The sequence below is a fragment of the Hipposideros armiger genome, unplaced genomic scaffold (genome assembly GCF_001890085.2).
Source record: "Hipposideros armiger isolate ML-2016 unplaced genomic scaffold, ASM189008v1 scaffold_573, whole genome shotgun sequence".
Taxonomy (NCBI): Eukaryota; Metazoa; Chordata; class Mammalia; order Chiroptera; family Hipposideridae; genus Hipposideros; species Hipposideros armiger.
Window position 1 is genome coordinate 858478 of NW_017731923.1, and position 23235 is coordinate 881712.

The 23235-nt window shown below is 44.9% G+C and overlaps 1 protein-coding gene across 1 annotated transcript in view; it reads left to right on the top strand.

The window, feature by feature from the left end:
* Positions 1 to 23235, top strand: part of CACNA1E (calcium voltage-gated channel subunit alpha1 E) — a 536284-nt gene that overhangs the window by 386548 nt on the left and 126501 nt on the right. The window contains exon 12 of the mRNA XM_019624043.1: positions 9797 to 9900. Within this exon, the coding sequence (XP_019479588.1) occupies positions 9797 to 9900 (104 nt within the window). The remainder of the gene's footprint in view (positions 1 to 9796; positions 9901 to 23235) is intronic.

Below are 23235 nucleotides of genomic sequence, written 5' to 3' on the forward strand. Positions count from 1 at the left end.
AATAGTAGAGTGAACAGAGACATGAAAGATGCAGTTCTTTTGTTTTTGAGAAACATTCAACCCTAATGGGAAGGTAGGACCGATATGTGAAAGAAACAGAAGACCCATAAAGAAGGTCTGTAAACAAGTACAAGTAAAAACCCAAGTGCAGCACTTAATGGTGTGTTTCCTATTATAGGTATTTATAGCCATGACTTTGCCTCCCTACGGTCACCCAGGCCCTTGAGGACTGGTTTCCTTTCGCATTCATCTTGGGCAGAGTACACACTCAGAAGTTTGAATGAAAGTGTGTGCTATTGTGGGCTGTGCCTAAGTGCCGGGGGAGTTCTGGAGTGGAGTGGAGTGATGTGCTTGGGGGGAAGCCGTGGAGAGGCTGAGCAGTGCTTCCCGGTCTGAGAGAACTCGTGGTTTGGCAGAGGGAGGCGGATGGAGAGGGAGGAGGAAGGGTTCATGGGGAGTGAGCAAATCCAAACAGGCACTCAGCCACCATTCAGGGTCCTCCACAACCTTCTGCTCCTTGTCTTACTCCTGCCAACACCAACTCTTTGTGGCCTCGTCATTTTGTCCCTTTCCCTCTCCTTGGACTCTCTTCCTCCATGGCTTAGCCAATCAAAATCCTCCTTCTACAAGTCCAGGTGAAGGTACAGCCCCAGGAAGCCTTCCATGACACCTCTAGCTTCACTCCATTCCTCATCAAATCAGATAGCAGTGCTCACAGGTCTGAACTCCATGCTCAGAACATTTAGGAGAAGTGAGAGACTTCATCAAAAAGGTCTTCAACTTGAGGTAGCTTCCCAATGAGAGGTCATGAGGCGACACTAATTATAATATATACAAAATAACTGCAGGGAACAATTTAGTACTCAAACTAAGTGCAGAAGAGTGGTGTAGACTAGAAGGGCTGTGCAGCGTGGCCTGGAGGCCAGAAGTCCTGCATCCTTCTCCTATTTCTGTAGCCAACTAGTGGAGTCCTTTCAGCCATCACTTAGCTTTGACCCTGGGTTTTTCATCCATAAAATGAGGGGTTTGTACAAGATGCTGTGGTTCATTTTAGCGCCATAATCTGCAAGATGAGGAAGGCTAGAGTACTCCTATTAGACTAAATGGAAAAATAGTGATTGGTTCACTGGAGAGGGCAGGGACCTGGGGGAAAGCAATAAATGATGGTAAATTTTGGGTTGTTGGAAAAGTCATGATGCATTTTTGCAACAAAAAACATAGAAAAAACACGTCATGACTTTTCCGACAACCCAATAGTAGGATTGGTCCTTGAGGACCGTGGGATAGAGTGCAGCACCAGCTATGGAGCGGTTGAAGCCCTGTGGCCCTGGTATCATCAGCGTAGCCTTTCTAGAACACAGCAAACCCTGCTCAACACCCTCCGGCGTAGAGGATCTGTCAGCCTCGTGTACCCTTCATCCCTGGACCTCAAAGGAAGGGTCTTCTGAGACTCATCACATCTGTCATTCTCTGAGCTCTTCCTGGTGCCTGACTTTCTTAAAAGAGTGTGTCCAGTCTCTCAACAGCAAGCTGTGCCAAAGGGGTGAAGTGTGATGTGTTTTAGCTGGGCATCACAGGATGCATCCTATTTTGTTTCCTTTTTAAGTCCCTTACTTTGGCCAACCTGCATCCAGTGGTGTCAGAGCAACACACTCGCCTTTTCCCTGCATCTCAGCCTGGGTGGCTCACTATTGGGCCAACTGTCCTGGCTTCCCAGTGGCCCCAGGGATGTCTGCCTCGCCAGCACCCTGGGCGGCAGGTGAAGGGCAGACGGACCTTCTCTTTGATTTGTTTTCCCTGATACTCTTTATGTTTTGTCTGACCAGAAAAACAGACAAAAAAAAAAATCTGTTACTGCAGAAAAGTTACACAATACAGAAAAGTATGAAAATACTTTTTTAAAATTACTCATTTCTACCCTCCTCCCCCAGTTATCATCACTGCTAACATTTTTCACTATTTTGACTAAAAAAGGATTTTCTCTTAAAATTCACACAGAACCCTGAACCATTTAAACAAAGAATTCCATTTTATTTTGGGAAAATTTGAAACACTTTACCATAGACATTTTTAAACATACACAAAAATAGAAAGAATAGAATATTGAGCTTCCAATGTAACCCAAACCCAGCTGCAACAGTTACAAGATCATTAAAAGATCTGCGATCTCCATATTGGGTTTCTGGGTCAGAGCTCAGAAAGGGAAGTGACGGGATAAACATCACATAACAGTGGTATTGGGATTATTAGGGTGTAACCAGAGATTTTAAGCACAGCCCTGAGCCATGTGGGTTTTGCGGTGCTGTCTTACGTGAGCACAGTCATGGCAACCTTCCTGGTCCAATATGTCACCGCGTACCCTCCTCCAGTTTGATATTTACTCTTGAATCTTCTTCGCAGGAGTGCGTATGGGTCTTCCCCGACACATCCATACCCAGTGCCCGGTGATCACCTTCTGCATCACGATGGGGGCAATGCCTGCCTGTGATGCTGAGCTGAACTCCTGGCCTGGATCTGCTGACCTGGTTTCGGTTGGCATCATATTAACTGCCTGTGGACGAGGGTGGGAGTCCTGTTTATCTCTGCCTTTCCTCTTTGCCACATTGGTTATGCTCTCATTTCCTACTGGTGAGAGAAGGGGGAGAAGTGATGAAAAGTCCAGCAGGAAGTTACTCCTGGAGGTGCTTCTGCATCTGAACTAAGGCACTGAAGCATCTTCAGGGACAGTCACTGGTGGTCCAGGCAAGTGGGAGAAAGTGGCTGCTGGCCATCGAGTCCGAGGGCTTGGGACAACTGGAAAGTGCAGGGAGCCTGATTCCTGATTCCTTTAAATGGGCCCCTGGCCAAGCTTGTTTGTGTGGGGGGATGTAGCATGTGTCTTGGACATGCTCAGGGATCAGAGACTTAATAACATCCTTTGCCTTCAGGACTGGCGGTTCAGCTCCTTGCTGGGTGGGAAGCACATGGTTGTTTCATTCTGAGCTCTCTGTCCTCACCTTTTCCACTGGCTCCTTCTTGCTGAGGGTGTGTGTGTGTGTGTGTGGGGGGGTTGGGAAGACAGGTCTCATTTTCTGGTGGCCAGGTCCTGGTGTCAGCCTTCCTGTTTATTTTTGTTCTCCCCTCGAAGCTGGTAATAGTATGGGGAGGATGCTTTGAAGAGACCTGGGACCAAGCAAGATGTAGAGAGTCCAGGGTTCTCAAGAAGTGGACCCATTGTGGTTCTGGAACATGGCCCCAGATCTGCTCCCAGTAGCTTTGCTTGTTTGGGCCTCAGTTTCCTCTTCTGCCAAATGATGTGTTGGATAGAGTGTTCTCATCATCTTCCAAGACCATGGCCAGACCATCGGCCTTCAGTTGCCCTCGGGCTGTAGGGTGCACTGTACCTTGTGCCCCTTTCCTAACATATGAGTGTGGTCAGAGGAGTACAAGTGGCTCTGCTCTCAGAAACACCATCCAACTGAGTGACTCGGGGGCGAGCTGTTGCCTGCATTGAAGGTTGGTCAAAACCCTGGTGAGAAAGGGATACAATGCTTTACATCACCTTTCCTGTGACTTGAGTTGGGAGCACGGATTCTTGTGGCATTGACTTATTGAGGGACTGTTCTCAGGAGAAACTTGTAAGGATAAGAAGGAAACAGGAGAGGCCAGGGAAAATACAGGTCAAAGATGTAATTCCAAAAGTTTTAGCCTCAGCCTGATCCCACCGGCAGCTTCAAAGTGTGGATTGTACCACAGAGGTTGTCCCACCCAGAGGCAACGAGGCTGGGCCTTTGATAGCCCTGCATCTGTTAGTTATTGGGGATGGGTTACCCCCCAACCCATGGGCAGTCATAAATTCACAGGTGAGCCAAGGGCAAACTTCTGAGGAAGGTTCACAGGTGAGCCCTTAGCTAACCCAAATAGCTGCTGGGGGGGGGGTGCACCTGCCGGTGAAGGGTACCGGAGCGGGGGCACCCCAGAATCTGCCACCTCCAGGCTGGTGAGAGCTGGACAGGGAGGGGGGCGGTCAGAGGCAGGTGGGAAAGGTCTATTCTGAATATGAGTTCCTGAGCATATGTGTGTCCTGAGCAAAGAGGGAACGTGGATGGCCCAGTGTATGCAAGGAGATTTCCCAGTCAGGCCTACCTAACTGATGGTTCTAGGAGTCAGGATAATTTTCCGTTTGAGGGAGGGGCGTTGGTACCCAGGAAGGGGCATGAAGGCAGCCCCGGGGCATGTGTTTCAGTGTAACACCCACATTGGGGTCTGGGGGCTGCTACTGCAGAGTGGTGGGGGTTCCCAGAGGGCATTCCCACCCTCCCTTTTCTTCTATGTCCCCACCTCTTGGCACTTTGCAAATGTAACCTCTTCCTCCTCTGTCTTTCACCTCCACGTGAACCTTTTCTCTGCCTTTCTGGCCTCTGCTGTCTCAGTCAAGGTCATGTCTGAGAGTCGCATGCGATTCTTTTCTCTGAAAGCTTCAACAAACCCTTTACTGACCACCTGGACGTGGTCAGACACACCTGCCCTTCAGCACACGTGCCACAGGTTAGCTGTACAAGTATTTGTGTGCTCGTTTATTTCCTGTAGGTCTTCCGTTATACTGTGTGTCACAAGGGCCGCGACCTGAGACTGTTTTGCTCAGTATTTATCCCCAACACCTAGAAAGGATCTGCCACACAGTGTGTGGTCCACAGATTTCTGGAACGTCCTGTGGCATTCAGCTCTGAGGCATAGACTCCAGTTCCCTTGGAGTGGGGAAGGAACTGTCACACTTGGTGCTGGAATGCAGTGGAGACCAAGGGGCAGCAAGCCAGCTGGCTAAGTGGCAGCTGCCCGGGCATGTTCCCCTTGGGGGAGGGGTTAGGCAGTTGACTGGGTCTCCGGCCCCTGTCCGCTTACTTCTCCACTCTGGCCCCCTCTGAGCGTTCTCTCCCTGGGGTGGTCAGCAGGGGCCTTGCATAAATGGCTTTGTTGAGATGAACGGCCTGGCTTTTCGGCAGCTTAGGATAGCTGCTCCAACCATCCCTGGACCTGAGATCAGTTGATAATTCCTAAGATCTTTCTTTGAGATGGAGCCTCGCTGCCAGCCGTCCTCAGCTGGAAGCTGTTCCCCCCCACCCTCCCTCCAGCCCTGCCCCATGATATTTGGCAGTTCTGGAGACACTTTTGGTTGTCACACAGGGGGCGGGGGTGCTGCTATTGGCATCTAGTGGGTAGAAACCAGGGATCCTGCTAATGTGCTGCACAGGACAGCCCCCCCACACAAAAAGAATTATGCAACCCATGATGTCCCTGTGCCCTGGCTGAGAAACCCTGCTCCAAGTCAGCCCACGGCTTGCCAGCAGGTGCTGCCTCCAGCCTGGGAAGCAGGGGTGCTCCTGAAATCTTTTATTTTTTTTTCCCTTGAAACGACCTTGGAATCAGTATCCTAATTCTAGTCCCAACTGGCTCAGTCTCCCCACTCAGTCGTGTAATTCAGCCTCCCCGGTCAGAGCTGTTCTGAAAGGCGTGTACACATAAGAGCCCCGTGTGCATGTTTGCCTCAGAGCCCTGTGGAACCTTCATAGAGACCCGTTTCCAAAGATGGGGGCCTAGCCCTGCCTATATAGCCTCAGGCCAGGAGAACCATGGGACCCTTTGTGCTATCCTCATCACTATCTTTCTTTTCAATCCCACCCTCCCACCATCCACCAGCCCCCCCCAATCCCCCGAGATTAATGTGATAATTGCCATGTGTGCCTGTTTACACAGGGAGTGGGTGCACTCACCACCCCCAATCAGGCAGGTTCCCGAAGTAACAAATCCCCACTGTATCAGGACCGTACCACTAAGCACTCCTGTGCTGCGGGTGGGCCGCCACCCCCGACTGCTTTCTCTGTCTGTCATCACCCCTGTCGTGTGCGCACGTGTGTGTGTGTGTGTGTGTGTGTGTGTGTGTGTGTGTGTGTGTGTGTGTGTGTGTCAGGGAACCAGCAGGTGAGAAAGACGGCGAGCAGCCCGCCTGCCAGTCTAGGGGCTTGGCTGGATTGTGTGGGCGGGGACTCAGCCCCGCAGATGAAGAGGGCATTGCCCCTGGAGAATAGCTCTCTTCTGTGATGCCTGGCCCAGGGTAGGTGTTCAGGAACGGTGCGGAAGGAGGCTGACACCCTGTGTAGCCTGCTTTGCAGGGAAGGGCCTGGTGTACACTTAGCTGCCCCATAGCAGTGGTCTGGGCAGGGAAGGTGTCACCGTGAGACTCTCCTGGGACCAGAATGGAGAGGAATGTTTGGAAAGCTGTGGGTCTCCTTCCCCAGGGTTCTGCTCAGAGAGCTTAGCATGGCTGTTCCCTGTTTCTGAAGGAAGAGTGGCTAGGGAAAATAAAGTGTGATGATGCTACCATCCTATGTGCAAGCAGCTTATCAGTCACAGGAGCAGAGGGGGTTCAGTGGAGCGTGAGGGAGAAAGTCCCCGCTCAGAGGCAGTCCCCCTCTCTCTCACCTCCTGCTGTGGCACAGACACATATGCACGCCCCCAGAGAGGTCACAAACTCTGGTTGAACCGGCAACTTTTTGCCTGGCGTTCCGGATTCCCACCTCACGTGGTACCAGGGCCCTTGCTGCCTTGGGAGTTGGTCGATCACTTTTTTCTTTGTTAACGTCAGGAGACACTTGATTGTCTCTCCTACACTGGCCAATTTTAAGGTTTTAATAGTGATGAGTCAGAAGGAGATGGAAGCTGTAATTAGCATCAGAAAGAACCGTGCCCTGTTGGAGGAGGAACTGTGGAGCCTTCTGCTTGTCCACTTCCTGCTGAGTCCTGGTGGCCTTCTCTGCCTGAAGGAGTCATTGATCCATTGACAGGCACACAAGGTGAGCGCCAGGCCACCTGGGGAAATAGGATGGGAGGGGAGGAACAAGAGGAAAGCTGAGGGAAAGGAGAAAGGTGTGGAGAGGGTGCGGCAAGTCTATTAAAAGGTTTGTGAATAATCTTGGGAGCTGTCATGCTGTTTTCTCCAGAAGAAACTTTTAAGCTGTCAGTCATCTTTAACAGCTCCCCCTCCCCACCCCCCCACAGGGCACAGTGCCACTGGTGCTGGGGTCCTCCCAGATTTCTTTTTCTCCTTCTCTTCCCTTCTTCCTTTTTTGTTCATCCTACAGGCCCTAATGCCACAGTGGATGACTTTTTTTTTTTTGCAATTTGGACAGAACTTCATATGTTGAGAGGGGAATATCAGAATGATTTTGGGGAGTTATATTTGAAACATAAGAATCATTTTATTCAAATTGTGGTTGTTTATTGATTAATTGAGCAGCTATTTGTGCCAAACACTTTGTTGGGAGCCAGGTCCAGAAATGAGCTGTTAACGTTTTTGCTTTCATGTAGGCAGGTTAAATGCAAAACCAAAGCACTCTCACAAAATACTGAGTAAAAAGTCACTGTTCATCATCAGTATTTTATAGAAGAATTGGAACATACATTCTAGACTCTGGGCCAGTGAGAATCTCTTCATCTCTGCATTTCACAGCCTATGATTATATTTCCTGATACGTGACTGGATTTTCTTTGCGAAAGGGGGTTTCATAGTCAAGGAAATGTATAAAATGATAGAATAAACAAAGTCAGTGTTCCTTTATCGTGGGTCTTCTCGGGGGCCAGGGGGGAAATAGAGTATATTGTGTTCCCCAAGTTTCTTTGGTTACAGAAGCCCACTTTGCACAGAGCACATGAACCTCTTACAGATCCCTCGTGTAGGAACAATTTGAGGAATGCTCTTTATAGCGTCTCCGACAAATAGTCACCCAACTGAAACTGCTTTAGTCCTCCCCAAACTGTAGCTCAGCCCCTCCTGGGCCCAGAGACACTTAAAAGGTCACGATTTCATCACTGCCACTGCAGACACTAATATTTATTGGCATCTGAGCCCTGTTCTGGGCGCTGGGAGCAGACCCAGTCTTGCTGACAAAGAACACTGTTGGTGGTGGTGGTGGCGGTGTGAACTGGCTAAGCCATAGAGTGAATGGAACTTGGTGATCTGGACCACCACTGATGAAACAGCTGAGCTAATAAGTCTTTACAAAATGTTGCCTTTGTAATCATGAATAAAGATACAGCTGGCTATACAAGGATCAGTCAGTCCGTCCGTCCTTCAGCTCACAGGACCACCCATGTCCCAACTATCTCAGAAAAAACGTTTTCTGTGTCCATTAAAACCCCTGGCAGCCCTTGGCATCTAGTTCTTCTGCATATTTGAATTCAGCAGTTCTCTGTGAGGGTCTGGCCCACATCGGCCCTGCTTGAGTTTAACTGACCAGACATGGTTGACCCAAAGAGCTAGATTGGCAGGTCCCTGCCTTGGTTCCATCCAGGTCAGAAGGTGTCTGTTTTTAATTTTTATTCTGCTTTATTAGCAATTACATCTCTTTGAACAGTAGAGGGGCAAGAGAAAAGACACAAGTTTGGTGAAAGAGGTTGCCTCAAAAACTCTTTTTCATGGAAAAAAATCTGCTGTACAGTGAAGGCTGCCATAACCAATGGGAGGCTATAGTCTATAGACTAACATTGAATAGGAAGCAGGAAGAAAATGAGATAATTTGAGAGAGAAAAAAGATAGACTGTCGTAGAAGTCCACAGGAACCATGAGGACAGTGAATCAAAATATGTTTGCAAAATTCAGTAGCGAGGCGGAAAGAAGGGAATTCTCAGGACAGGAAACATGTTACCATAGAAATCCTCTTTTCAGATCTTCATTTTACTAATTCAGCATGTGGATTTTTGGACATGGCACTTGACTTTGATGGCCTTGTTTCTCCAGTGTATTGGGGATAACATTTTTCCAGAAATTGAATTTCAATCAAGCATTAAAGTTTGGACGTGGTGGGGAAAGGAGAAATATTTTAAAGCCCTGCATATGTAAAATGCAACTCAAAGAGACTATGTTGAAAGATTTGGGGTTGATATTATGGGGAAGGACAGTCAAGATGGAGCTTAGTTGAAAGGCTCAGGTGTTAGGGCTTTTCAGAAGCTTCCAAACGCTTGTTTCAAGGTCCTGATAAGACATCCTGCCAAGAGTTCCCTTTGTTTGGTTAAGTCATATGGCATAGTTCTCCCTCAGCCCTCACAATTCCAGGACCTTGTATTAACTTGTGGTATAAGAACCTGGAATATATCCACTCATGCACTTTTCAGGTCACTGTGTGTTAGCATTAGAAAGAGAGCAAGGGGTCATTCTTCAAGTCTAGATTTATTCTTTGTTCTGTCCAGAGCCTTGCTGGGGCCAAGCTTGGACCAATTCTATACTATGTGACCATGAGTATAGGAAGAAAGCAAGCCAGAGCTGAGAGAGCCAGAGGTCAGGTCATGGACTGAGCCGGATGTGGGTGATGCTAATTTCTCCCAAGCAACCCTGTCAAGGCCTTTGCCAGCATCTTTGGCATAGAATGATGGACTGAGGTTACTTCTGTCTTTTTGAGAATTTGTCCAATGTGGAGTGCCAAAGCTTAGAACCACCATCACCAAAAGTGTAAAACCAGTGATTTTTGCATGATCTTGGAAAAATATTTGACTTTTCTGGGTTCAGTTCTCTCATCTGTTAAGTGAGGGTGTTAGATATTTCCAACTTGGGATGTTACGTGAGGCTGATGCAATGTCCTTCACTATGTATGGGAATGAGTTAACCCATAGTCGCATCAGGTTGGGAGTGGAGCCAAGGCAATGTTTTTAACTGTATTACACTGTGCTTATTACATTATCCTGTGTGTGAAGCTGCAGGAATAGAGGCCTTCAACTGGCAGATGGTTTTGATGAAGTATTAAGGAGCCATTTTTCTTTCTTTCAGACCAATGATGCCTTAGGAGCCACCTGGAATTGGCTGTACTTCATCCCCCTCATCATCATTGGCTCCTTCTTTGTTCTCAACCTAGTCCTGGGAGTGCTTTCCGGGTAAGCCATATGTCTCTCTTCCTCTTAACCTCTTTTTAACTGTAAACTGGTGCTCCTGACTCACGGCAGGTTCACCCATTTAGCTTCATTCAGAAGACATTTCCTGAGCAGCCACGATGTGCCCGATGCTGTCCTAGATGCTGGGAAAGTCATAGTGAACCGTCGTTCCAATCATCTTTATTATTCTTGGTTATTAAAAAAATCTGTAGATCAGGTACCACATTGAGCACAGTATCTACGGAGTGTCCGTTTATCCATCCATTCTTTCATTTTCGTCACTCAGCAGTCATAGACCTTCTCTATCAAACTGCTGGTTGTTAGGGACATAAAGTTGAAGAAGATACAGGTTTTACCCTCAAAAGATTCTGACTCTATCATGTATTGGACAGCGGAGCCTATATTTGCAGCGTGGGGCTTGGATTAGTGTACATTCGTCAGCAAATACTCAACGTCCAAAGCCATGGTAAGCATTTCAAGGGGCACGTGGACTATTAGGCCCGCTTCCTACCTTTAGGAAACTTACTGTTTGCGGAGGGGTCAGCACAAACACTAGAAACAGGGAGCAGGAGTTCTTTCACTGATTAATGTAAGATACACATAACTTGTTTGGGGAAATGGAAAAATCTGTATCGTCTGAAGTGATCAGAGATGGCTTCATGAAGGATTGGGATTTTGTGAGGGAAATGCAAATAAAAATAAAATGTGTGTTACCGAGCAGGGGCTCACTGCCTGACGTATATAGAAGCCAGTGTGATGGCAGCAACTTTCGAGAAAAGAAAAAAGCTTTTATTGCGAGGTCAACCAGCAAGGAGACAGGAGGCAAGGCTTCAGTCTGTCTCCCCGATCCAGGGTTCAGGGTACAATTTAAGGGGTTTCAGCACTGGATCTTCCTGGACAGTGAACCCTTTTCTTCTGAAAGGGTTCTGGTGCTTGGGGTCCCATCATGTTCTAGTCTTTTTGTTCTGTGGAGGGAGAAGGTAAGCGTTCACAAGTGTTATTCATAAGTGGCGTAACCAAGGCTTAAAGTTTGGTGCCAGGTCTTGTTAGAAACAGGATAGGACCAGTTTGAGCTGGTTCTGCCATTGCGTATGTAATAAGGTAAAATAGAAAATGTGAGGGCAAACATTCCCAGGAAGGGGAGCACTAAACCATAACCAAAGATGAAGAAATGGGGCTTGTCATGGAGAGTGAAGAAATTGTAGTGAGACAAAACTTAATCAGCGTGGAAATCTCACTTTGGGAAATCAAAGGTATAATTTAGGAGGGCTAAAACAGGGGTTGGTTTTAGAGGGTCTTACATTTTTCTAAGTAAAACTGTACTTAATTTCTTGCCTGAGTAGCATAAGCTCTTCAAATGAAAATTTTATGAGGTGATACTACTGTTTATGCATGGCAGCTTGAACCAAGTTGGTCATCTCTTATAACTACTAACAGGACATAAATTTTAATGACAAAAAGGACAAAAGAAGAAATGACAACAAATGAAAGATGTCATCAAAATTTTTGAGGATAGAGAGTAAATGATACCTGATCTAATGGTGAGAGAGCTGAGGTTTCATTGCCTAGGATGAGGAATGCCAACAAAAAAGCAAAATGATTGCCCTACAGAGCCCTAAAAAGGCTCAGGGATTAGAGGCACCAAGTATGTCTGAGAGCTGCTGGAGGCTGGGTGGTGCTAAAAACAAGATTATTGGTCAAAAGTTCTTGTCAGGAACACTTGGAAGCCCTCTCCCCAGTACCTTAGACAATCCTTACAGGTATCTGCCACCCCCAGCCTCCACCCCAGCCAAAGTTAGAAGTCTCACTCTGTGTAGAGATTGAATCAGAGAAGCTGGGAATGGTAGCATCAGGTGCCTCTGAGGGTGGGGTTGATATGTTGTGGTGAAAACAGGGTTAAATGAAAACCCACACACTGAGTTTCAGTACTCCAAGCCCACCTCTTCTGCGTGACTCTCAAAAAGGTAGCCATCTAACAGGAGCTCATAGCATCTGTGGGGAAACGATCAATCTTAAGAGGAATGTATGTATTTGAATACACATACACACCCTGATCTAAGCAATTGTACAAAATACAAAAGTGTTACCACTAAAGGAATATAAGGATAGTAAGTCCTCTGTGCAGCTCAGCTGTCAACCGAATTTACCTTGTTAACACTGGATTTTGAGATGTCCCTTATCGTGCTATAATTGCCTTGAGAGGATGGGGGAGGATAAGTGTGGGGAGGGAAAGAGAATGTCAGAAACTAAAATCTTAGGTTCCACAGTAAGGAAGTCCTTAAGCAATCTCTGAAATTGAAAGATAAAGAAGTAGCAGTTGTATAAGTATAATATTTAGAAAATTGGAAATGAATACCAGAAGAAACAGGTGAAAGAGTTATAAGTGGTTGCCTCTGGGGAGTGAGATTCAGACACGGGAAAGGTAGTGAGGCAGTGAGCTGCTATTTTTTTCATTATAAGTCTTTTTAAAAAAAAATACTTGAATTGAAAACTTAACATGCATTCCTTTAAGAAAACTAGAAATTAAATTTTAAAGGAAAAATTACATACTCAAAAGTGTGGGATGAATGTAGTCAATAATAATGGTGGCATTGGTGCTCGATGGGTACTAGACTTGGGGTGATCAGTTTGTAAGGTATTTATAAATGTCTAATCACTGTGTGGTACACCTGCATCTAATATAATATTGTACTCTAGGTGAACTATAATTGAAAAAAAATTAAAAAGTGTAGGGCAGGTGGAATATATAAGACCATTTATCTAGCACCCATGCGGAAAGACGGGCATGGGGAGAGGTCAGATTCGGTAAGATTAAGGAAGAAGCAACCTAGCTGTTTAACTAGGTGGTGACTTATGAAAAGGTTATGAAGGAAAAACAGCAGACAGTGTGAAGGACTTTTTAATAGTGTGTCTCTTGAGAGATTTGAAAGACAGTATGGAATTTCTTATGTATTTACTCATTCACTGAGCATTTATTGACAGCCTTCAATCCCAAGCACTGTGCTAGAGAATTCTCTCTACACAGCCTGTACCTACAACTCAAATGCTCTCCCTCGGTGACTGCCTGTGGGAGGGACCTGGCCACAGACTCTTCTCCTGTTTCAGCTGAGGGGATAACCTCTCGTTTGTGTAATCTTATCTGATATTCTTTTTTTTTTTTAAGTTTATTGGGGTGACAATTGTTAGCAAAGTTCCATAGATTTCAGGTTCCATAGATTCCATAGATTTTCATAGAATTTCATAGAAATTCCATAGAATTTCAGATTCCATAGATTACAGATTTCTGTAATACATCACCTACATATCACATTGTATGTTCACCACACGAAGTCAGTTCTCTCTCCATCACCATATATTTGATCCCTTTACCCTCATCTACCACTCCCCTCTTCTCTTACCCTAAACTATTGTCTGTATCTATGAGTTTTGTTTCTTCATTTGTTTTTCTTGTTCTTTTGTTGTTTTCAGTTTTATATACCACATATCAGTCAAATCATATGGTTCTCTACTTTTTCTGTCTGACTTATTTCGCTTGGCATTATAATCTGAAGATCCATCCATGTTGTTGCAAATGGCACTGTTTCATCTTTTCTTATGGCAAAATAGTATTCCATTGTGTATATATACCACGCTGATGTTCTTTATCCTTACTCATTTCCTAAGTATGTCCATGTTTTAATTTAGAAAATTCAAGTCAGAGTCTTACTATTTGAAGAGCGAGGAAAGTAGATGCTGTGCTAACAAGTTCATATATTCCCGAGAAGGCTCCAAAGTTGGTTCAAGGTGTACCTTACCAGAGCTAGAAATGGGACAGTTACTTGTGTCTGGCCGTATCTACTCTGACGGTCCTGCTCTGGTTTGAAATTGCATCCTTTGATTCTCCTACATCCTTCTCCAGATAGGAAAGCGTGGCACCTTGGGAGAAGTGTGCGCTTTGGCATCTGACAGTCGTGGGTGAGAGCCTAACCCTGCCACTTATTAGCACTGTGCTTTTGGACAAGTTACTCTGAGCCTGCTTCCTGCTCTATAAAATGGACAGAGACCTAGCCCAGGGCCTGGCATGGAGTAGCCATTAGCTCTTATACCCTTTGATAATATTGATGGTCGCTTTCTCCACCAGTGTTAGATCTGAGTGGCTGTCACCTGAGTAGCAGCCTGTGATGTTTGGTCTGAACCAGTCATGAGGCCATCAGCTCCTCTTTGACTGGGAGATGGCTTCCTCAGGTTGGGAGATGAAACAACTGAGATGGCATATACCTCCTTAGCACTTCTGGAGAAGTCTAGGAAGTGACAACAGCAGCTGGCAACAGCTGGTGGGAATAAATTCTGACATTTAACGTCGTGTTAACGATAGGGACCTTACAGGCTGGGACTGCACTATTTCTGTCCCAGTTCCTTTTTCACGTTCTGATGCTCAACACATACAGGGAGAGGTTTTCACTGGTGTCTGCAGAGGGTTCAGCAGCAGCGAGGTCTGTGCACGGGGCTTGTGGGGGCCTCAGCTCTCTCTTCTGCTTGGTCTGGCTCTCACAGGCTTCTGGGGGGGGGGCTTTCTCCTTGGAGTGAGGGTCTGGTTGGGTGTTGTGCTCAGAAGCCAGGGAAAAGCTCTGAAGGTTTTATCTCCAGAGGGCACGTTCCCACTGAGCCTCAGGCTCCGTTTGAGTGTCACATACCAAGGCTTTCCTAAAGCAGAGGGAGAAGGCAGTGAGAGGAGGCACCCCTGCGTTGGGCCAGTGACGAGAAGAGTCCAGGTGAGAGGGGACGGGCAGCCTGCCCTGGCACTCGTGGCCCACGGGATACCAAGCGTGGAAATGGCGGAGGCACTCATCTCAGGGGCTTGAACGTTGGCAGAAGGAGGGCTGTGAGGTGTGTTTGTCAGCTTCAGTGTGTTTAAAGAGGAAGTGCGGATACAAGCCGTGTAGCATTTTTACTTGTCTCAGAGGAAATGGGATTTGATGAAAACCATTAACTCCGGCTTGAAGAGAAGCAGAGCTTCCTGTCTCCATGGAAACAAACCATGGCTGCATAAGCACGCCCGGAAGTGCGTCAGGGGCTACAGGGCAGAAGGCTCACACAGACGAAAAATGACCCTGAGCTACCCCGCTACCTCTACTCCCTGCTCCCAGGGCTTCTGGAAAGAGGGAGGTGAGCTTGGGGAGCACGTGCACGGTCCCCAAACAGGGACAGGGCCAGCCAGGCCAGGGACTACTTACAAAAGCCCACGGGAGCAATGAAAAGCCTCATGTATGTTAAGCACTTCATAGTTTTCAAAGCACCTTTGCTTCCATGATCGTATTTCTCGTAACAACTCTGTGCAGTAGGTAGACTCTGTCTTTATTCACACATGGGAAGAGGGGGATTTACAGGTGTTAATCTCCAAGTAGTTACTGGCAGAGGCAGGGCCAAAGGTCACGGTTTCTTACTGTCTGGCTAGGTACTTATTTTCATATACCAGATGGCCTCCACCCAGGGACACTGGCACTGAAAGTGGCACAACTAGAGAAAGTCTGCCAAGGGTTAACCTAGAATATCATCTTGACAGTACAGATTTGGGTGTGCGTTTTAATCCGTACATGTATGGATGTTATTCACACACACTGGTGTTCATGTACACAATGTGACCTGGTACATACAAGGTAGTAGCTGCCAAGGTCCACTGTCCAGGTCCTCTTGCTCTGAGGACTAATGGTTAGTGGTAAACTACACATATTAAAAATGGGATTATTCTGGTTGCATTTCTTGAGTGAGTGGAGCGGGTCCTATAGAAAGGAAGATGGTAACATGTCTTGCCACCAACTCATTTTCTGGGTGGGTTTGACAATGTAGTGCAATTCAGCAAATGTTTATTGGGTGTGTATCAGGTGTAAGACACTTGCTAGACCCTGAGATTACAGAGATGAATAAATTAAAGAGACTGTAGATTAAGGAAATCATTCACTATACATGTAATAGAGTCTAAGCTCAAATAGATCCAGCATTCTAGCCCTATCAAAAGCTATTTATTTAATATTCATATATGTCGCATTTCTTTAAGATTCATAAATGTCACATATTTTGGGTACCTACTATCTTACAAGGCATAGTGGAGGATACAGAGATGAACAGGACCTAGGTTCTGTCCGCAAGGAAGAGACTAACAAGCGTCCCTTCCGTGTTCAACCTTGGATCTCCCATGTCACCTGCCATTGCTTTCCTCTGGATTTTAGGAGGTAGCACCTCAGTATTTCCCAGGCAGAGAAGGCTGGTGGTCTGAAGAAGGAAATTACTCACGTCCCACTCAGTGATCCAGATGAGCTCTCTGAGGGGTTGGTGGATATTAGTTTGACATGTGTCTGATCTTCCCTAAGGCAGGCTGGCATCAAAGAGGGCTAAGTGTGTGGGTGAACCACCCAGTAACTGTCCTGCTAGGATTCAGACACTGGACTCAACTGGTCGAAATCTAATCACTCACTCAGCTGAGCACTTGCTGTGTATCACCTGCTGCTAGGGGCTGCTACCCTCAAGGAGCTAGGTCAGAGACAGCACAGGGTGGGCATGTAAATGAGAAAGGGGGCATGGATCGAGCAGGGTCAACTCAAGAAGGCGACATTGATACGTACCTTTGAAGAATGAGGAATGGCTATCCAGAAGAAGGGGAGAGGGCGTTCCAGCAGGTTGGTGGTCAAGGAGGCATAAAGGACCATGCTGAGAGACTTGAGTGAAGCACCTTGCTCTGGGGAGGGGGCGGGGAGGAGATGAAACCAGGCGCAAAGGCTCATCGCGAAGGGCTCATCTATGGGCTAAGCCGCTACGCTAATGAGTTTCCACCTCACCCAGAAGCTCATGGGAGGTTCTCAAATTTTCAGCGGGAAGCATGACCGGTTTGCATAGGAAGATGGTCACCCTGGAGAAGGTGTGTAGAGAAGCAAGACTGGAGGCAGGGAGACCCGTGAGGAGCAAATAGTTGCGGAGATGGGGTGAGGCCTAAAGCACAGCAGCATGGTGGGCAGGAAGGAGGTATTGGTGGGATCTGGTCAGCGTGACTTGGTGACTGTAGGTGTGTCTGAGTGTATACTGGAGATGGAAGTCTCTCGAACTGCTTCTGACTTGAGCCACTAGGTGGCTGGTGAAGAACACAACAAGGGTTTTGAGGGCAAGAGTTTAGGTGTTGGACCTATGAAGTTTGAGACAGCATGACAACACACCTTTTACCATTTGGCTAGTTCACAGCAGTGGTGTAGGGCTGGTTTTAGGTGGGATCCTTTATAAGCTGTAATTTATTGAGACTGTGCTAGGCACCAAACACTCTATTTTATTTAATCCTCAAAATGACCATGCAGGGCATTACTATCTTCTATAACTAGGGTAACTGTGACAGGGAGGCTTGGTAATTTGCTTAAGCTCACACTGCTACTCAGCAGCAGGTTCAAGTGTGCCAGGTCCAAACACTGAGGCTCTTGAACACATCCTCCGTAGAGTTTCAATGTCCTTTTTGGAGGGAAATTACCTGGCATCTAGAAGAGCAGAACCTGATGGATAGGAAGGGGCCCTCGGAGGCAGCTAAAACACACTGAGCTTTCCAGTCCTGCAGGCAGAGGTTTCATGTTCAACACGGTATGATGAACAGAGTCGAGTGTTTCTAATTCCTACCCTGACTAGAGGGGACACTTTCCTGGGTGAGTTGTGTGACCAGATGGGGGTCACATATGAAGCTATGATAGTGTGTTGAAAGACTGCATTTCCCCCAAGACGCTGCTTTGTGTATTGGTTGTCAACATTGTATCTTCAAGTGTGATAAAAGCTATTTGAGATAGAAGGGACTGTAAGTGGTGTTTACTCCAGGCCTCCATGTTACAACAGAGGAAACCTGAATAGAGAGTGAAGTCCTTCCTGAGATCACACATGGCTATTTAGTGGTCACTTCAGCCTACATCCTCTGGCTCCCTGTCCAGAATGCCTTTCTCCTCTGCACTGTAGGTGTCATCTGCTGGTAAAATATACTCTGTAAACAGTATACCTGGGGTAGAACCCCATTTCTATCACATGCCACCTGTATGACCTTAGGCAAGTCATTTCACATTTCTATACCCTCAGTTACCCAATTGCAAACAAGGATACTAGAATTCGCTGTGTAGGATTGTTGGAGAAACTAAATCAGATCGTGCATGTTAAGTACCTGGGAGATAGGAAATATTTAGTGTTAGCCATTAGTAGCAGATTTCTTCTCTCCAGTACCTCTTTTAAACCTTGGTTGGTAGGGCTAGGACAGAACCATTTCTTTTACCTACCAAGCACCCCCATTGAGTAATTAGCACATGCTCAGATGTTTCCAGATACCCCTGATGGTACTGACCATCCATGGCCCCCTCCAGGGAGCAGTAACAGTGGACTGTTGGGCTGCACCCTTACGTGTGCTGCTTATTGAATTTTTCCTCATCCCTCACAGCCTGTTTCAACTTGGACCTCTTTCATGAGATCTTTCCAGACCCATACCCTCACTCCCATTCTGCAATGAGGATTAAAAGCTTTCTCCCACATGCTCCATTATAGAACCTATTACTCATAACATTATGCAATTTTGTTATAGAATTTAATAATAATAATAATACTAAAGACAAGAGGTAACATTTATTAAAATCTCATCATCTGCCTGGCATTGTGCTAAATACTTTATATACGTTTTATATATATATATATATATATATATATATATATATATATACACACATTATTTTGATTAATTTCAGCAATGGCCTCATGAGTCAGGTACTGTCGTTAACGCCATTTTATACACAAGGAGTTGGAGGCTAGGAGAGTGTGTCTTGCCTGAGGCTGCACGGTTAGAGAGGGACCAAGCTCACCTGTCTCTCCAGGATGTGCCGTCTTCCTCGTATTGGACTGAAGAATGTCCCTGTTACCTGTTAGGTTTTGTTTTGTGCTGGAGATGGCTTTCTCCATAGTCAGATTTCTCCTGACATCTTAGAGCCTTGTTCATGTGCTCAATAAATAGATGCTGAAGAGAAGGGAAACCCAGCAGCACCAGGCCCCTCTTAGGGGACCCATACCCCCTTGTGACCTCCTGCAGAATAGTATTGCAGAGGACTGAGGAAGGGGCTGTCAGGAGCGTCACACTTGTATTGGAGATCCGCGGAAAAGCTCGAGATAAGGCTCTTTATTCTGTGGAGTCATGGCCCTTGCTGGCAGCTTACAGGCGTTACCAACAAGCAATTGTGACACGCTGCACATTTTTTCACACGGCTATTGATTTTTTTCCTTTTAATTGCTCATGCCCTTTGCCCGTTTTCCTATTGGCATCTTAACTTTCTCACATGAGAACTTAAAAGATCTATTTGTATAGTAAGAATGGTAACCCTTTCATGTCATGTGTGGCAAATATTTAGGGAATAATCTCTTCTAAAGGACAGTTAAAGCTGTCATCCTATTGGGAATTGTGGGCAACTAAGTTTGTTGGAAGGAGAAAAAGATTAAAATGGTTCTTTGTTACTTTAGGCCTCTTCCTTTCGAAAGCATTTCATGTGTGTTCACTTGTTTGATTCTCACAATGATCCTGGGAAGGGTATTATCATTATTTTACAAGTAAGGAGATTGAAGCTCATAGTGAACAAGTGACATACCCTAAGTCATCAGTCTAGAAGTGGGTTGTGTCCTGACCCTCAGTCCACTTTTGCTTGTTACTCAAAAACTGTTTGTCATTTTGAAGTTGGGTGTTTCCAGTGGAATCTCTGCTGCTTGGCCTCTACTCAGAGCATGGAGGTGTGGTTTACATGTGTGCTCCAACAAAGTACGTACTCTCTGGAGTTTATTACATCAACACATATTTATCGAATACCTACTATGTGCCAAATACTGTTCGGATGCTGGAATTGAAAAATCCCTGCCTTCATAGAGCTTACGTTCTTGTGTTGCCCATGTAACCTCTGTTTTCTAGAAGATTCCTCCCCATTTTAAGATGTATTGATATATCAGGACAATGTATAATCAGTGGCAGTATCCTGAAATCACTTTGTATTGTTAACTTTATGGGCTGAGGCTATGAATGTGAAATGTAATGTAGCTGCTTTGCAGGGAGGAAAGCTCTAGTTCTCTTTCATTGTTTAAATTCTGTTGCCTCTCAAAAATCAAGCTCTGGTGTACTCTTTTATCTGTCTGGGGGAGCAGAGGCTGTACCAGGATAGGTGGTTCGGGAGGCCTGGGCCAAGGTAGGAGGATAATTGTCTGAAGATGTGTGGTGGTGGTGGTGGGGATGGAGAGGTGAAGTCAGACCTGGTAGAAGTGAACAGTCATATCCAGAAAGGGGACGTCTGAGAGGCAGGGTCAAAGGTGTTAAGGGAAAAGGAACTATTGGTTTGTCAGAAAAGTCATGACATATTTTTTCTATGTTTTTCATTGCAAAAATGTGTCATGACTTTTCCGACAACCCAATCAGAAGTCGGTGAGTAGGGCAATCAAGATAAATAATCAAAACAAGGTGCTACTATACACAAACTCATCTTTTTTATAGAGAAATTTGAACATTAGATTGGGACTTCATTAGGGTGACTTTTTGGTGATGGAAGACAGCAGCCAAATACAAAGATGCCTCCATTCTTTGCTGAAGGATTTTTCGCATGTGGTATTTCTAGTTGGCCAAGTTCTTAGGTGACTGAAACAACCCTGCCATCCCTCCCTCCATACGCTAACTTAGTATAGACTCACCCTCTAATGCTCTGATACCTTTGTATGCATGAGTCTGTGTGTGCACATACAAAGACTCCTCTGTTCACACATATTCGCACTCATGTCCGTGATGCTTTATATTCCTGCTCACACTCTGATGTGTGTACATACTGCACTTCAGTCTTTGTCTCTCCATGAACTACTTAAGGAACCTAGCAGATGATTGTATCATTCTCTGAACTTGCCTTATACAGAGTACATTATATTACACATTGCACACTATAGTTAAACCTATCTCAAGAATGTTTCCATCTTAAAATCCCCTTAACGTATCTGTGTTTTAGAGGAGGAGCTAATATTCATTTAATAGAGTAATATAACATGAAGTAATATGCTATGAAATAATGTTTACGACGGCTTTGCTAACAGGCAGACCGGGGTTTCATTTACCTATCTGCTACTAAGCTCCGAAGGGAACATCTTTACTTAGGCATCCCTTAGGCGTCTCGAATGCAGGATGCCCCAAACTGAGTTCATTGCCTCATTCTCCTACCCCACCACTAAAGATGCCTACTACTCTTACGTAGTCTTCCTCTGTTATTTTTATCGCCCTCATTACCCAAGATAGTAACCTTGATTAATCTCAATACTTTCTTTTCACTTATTCTCTGCTTCTAATTGCTTAAGACCTACCGATATCACCTAAACTAGAGTAGTAATTGCTTCTTTAAATGTTCTCCCTAACCCAGCCTGCCCACATGACCAAAGCCATCTTTCCAAACTAGACATTTAATCACACAATTTATGTACCTTAATTATTTGTAATGGCTTTTTATTACCTAAGTAATAGAATCATTTATGTGTCCATTAGTTCAGTTTTTCAACACATAGGCATTGAGCTTCAATTATATGCCCAGGCAGTATTCTAGAAGTTGGGAGTGTAGCAGAGAAGAAAACAGAGGGTCCTGCCCTCATGAAGCTTGCATTTCAATATGGGAACACCTAAGAGTTGTATAGTCTCATTTAGGTAAATGAAAGATAAACTCTGTTCTTGAAAAGGAACAGTTCAAGTTACAAAAATGTCTATTTCCCCTAGGTTAGTCTTTAACTTTAATGTAATACTAATAAACACAAATACGATTTTTATTTTACTAAATGGAAATGTATCTGAACATTTAAGTATATAAGAATAGCCAGGGCATTTTTTAGAAAGAGCAATGAGGAACAGAGACTTTTTCTACAAGTTGTAAAATATATCCTAAAGCTAATACAGTAATTGAAATATGACTATGGGGTATGACGGAGAAATAGGAGGACTGGAAGGAGACTCAAATATTGGGTTGTTGGAAAAGTCATGACACATTTTTGCAATGAAAAACATAGAAAAAATATGTCATGACTTTTCCGACAACCCAATGTATACATTTGAGTTTACAGTATTTATGTATCTTTCCATAAGTGAAGATGAATTATTCAGTGAATGGTATTGATAACTGGGCAGTCACTTGGAAAGAACCAAAAATTGAATTGAACCCCATCTCTCATACTTTATACTGAAATAAATTACAGGTGGCGCAAGTATACAAAATTTTAAAATGAAACCATTAAAGTATTCAAAGAGATTATGGACATTTAAAAAATCTCTAAGGGGGACGGCCTTTCTAAGCATGAGACAAATCTATAAGCCATTAAGGAAACAATTGATAAATTTGAATTTGTAGAAATAAAAATACACTGATGACCATAATTCCTTAATAAGATCAAAAGACAGAACTTGAGTTAGTTTTGAATTTTAAACCGAATCTATAGAGGATTAGGGGAGGTAGTAAAATTAAAAAAAAAGTGGTTGATTAGTAATAAGACTGTACAAAAAGCTTTAGTTGTGGACAGAAAATAGGTTCTTAAACATTGATGACTGAAATGTAGAGGGCAAACTGAGGTGAATATTTTAGGTGGTAAAATAGTCAGGACCTGGTAAATGATTGGTTGTAATGGATGAGGGAAGATCATTCTAGGCTAGATCAGCAGACTCAGTTGTGAATGTCTTAAAGAACTTTGGTTCCACTTATTGAGATGAATAACAAAGCAAGGAATAAAGCGCTTGTTGTGGGAGGAAGATGTGTTCAATTCCAGTCAGAGAGAATTTGAGGTTCAGGAAAGCCAAACAAGTAGACAGGATCAGCCATTTTCTGTGTTTTAAGAACAGGGGGAGAAAAGATGCTATCAGGACTTGATAGAGAAAATGGTAAAAATAGGTAAGATTGTCCATGGAGGGCAAGTAGAGAAGAAAAAACAGCCAGGGATAGAAGTTTCTAGAAACATTAGCCATTTAAGATTAGAATATCAAGATTGGTCAAAAGGATAGCTGGAAAGCCTCATGCATCATAGAGGACAAAGAAGTACAGGGTTTCAAAAAGAAATGAGAAAACCCCAAACGCTGGAGTCATAGGGACCCCCAATACAAAAATAACTAAAAAATAGCTGTGGGCTGGCCAAGTGGGTCAGTTGGTTAAGAACTTGCTCAAGAGTGTGAACTCTGAGCAACAGGGTCCCTGGTTTGATTCCCGGCCCGAGCTGAGCTGCCGTTGAGCTGCCAACAGGTGGCAGGATGGCTCAGCTAGAATTATATACATACATATATATATATATATATATATATATATATATATATATATATATATA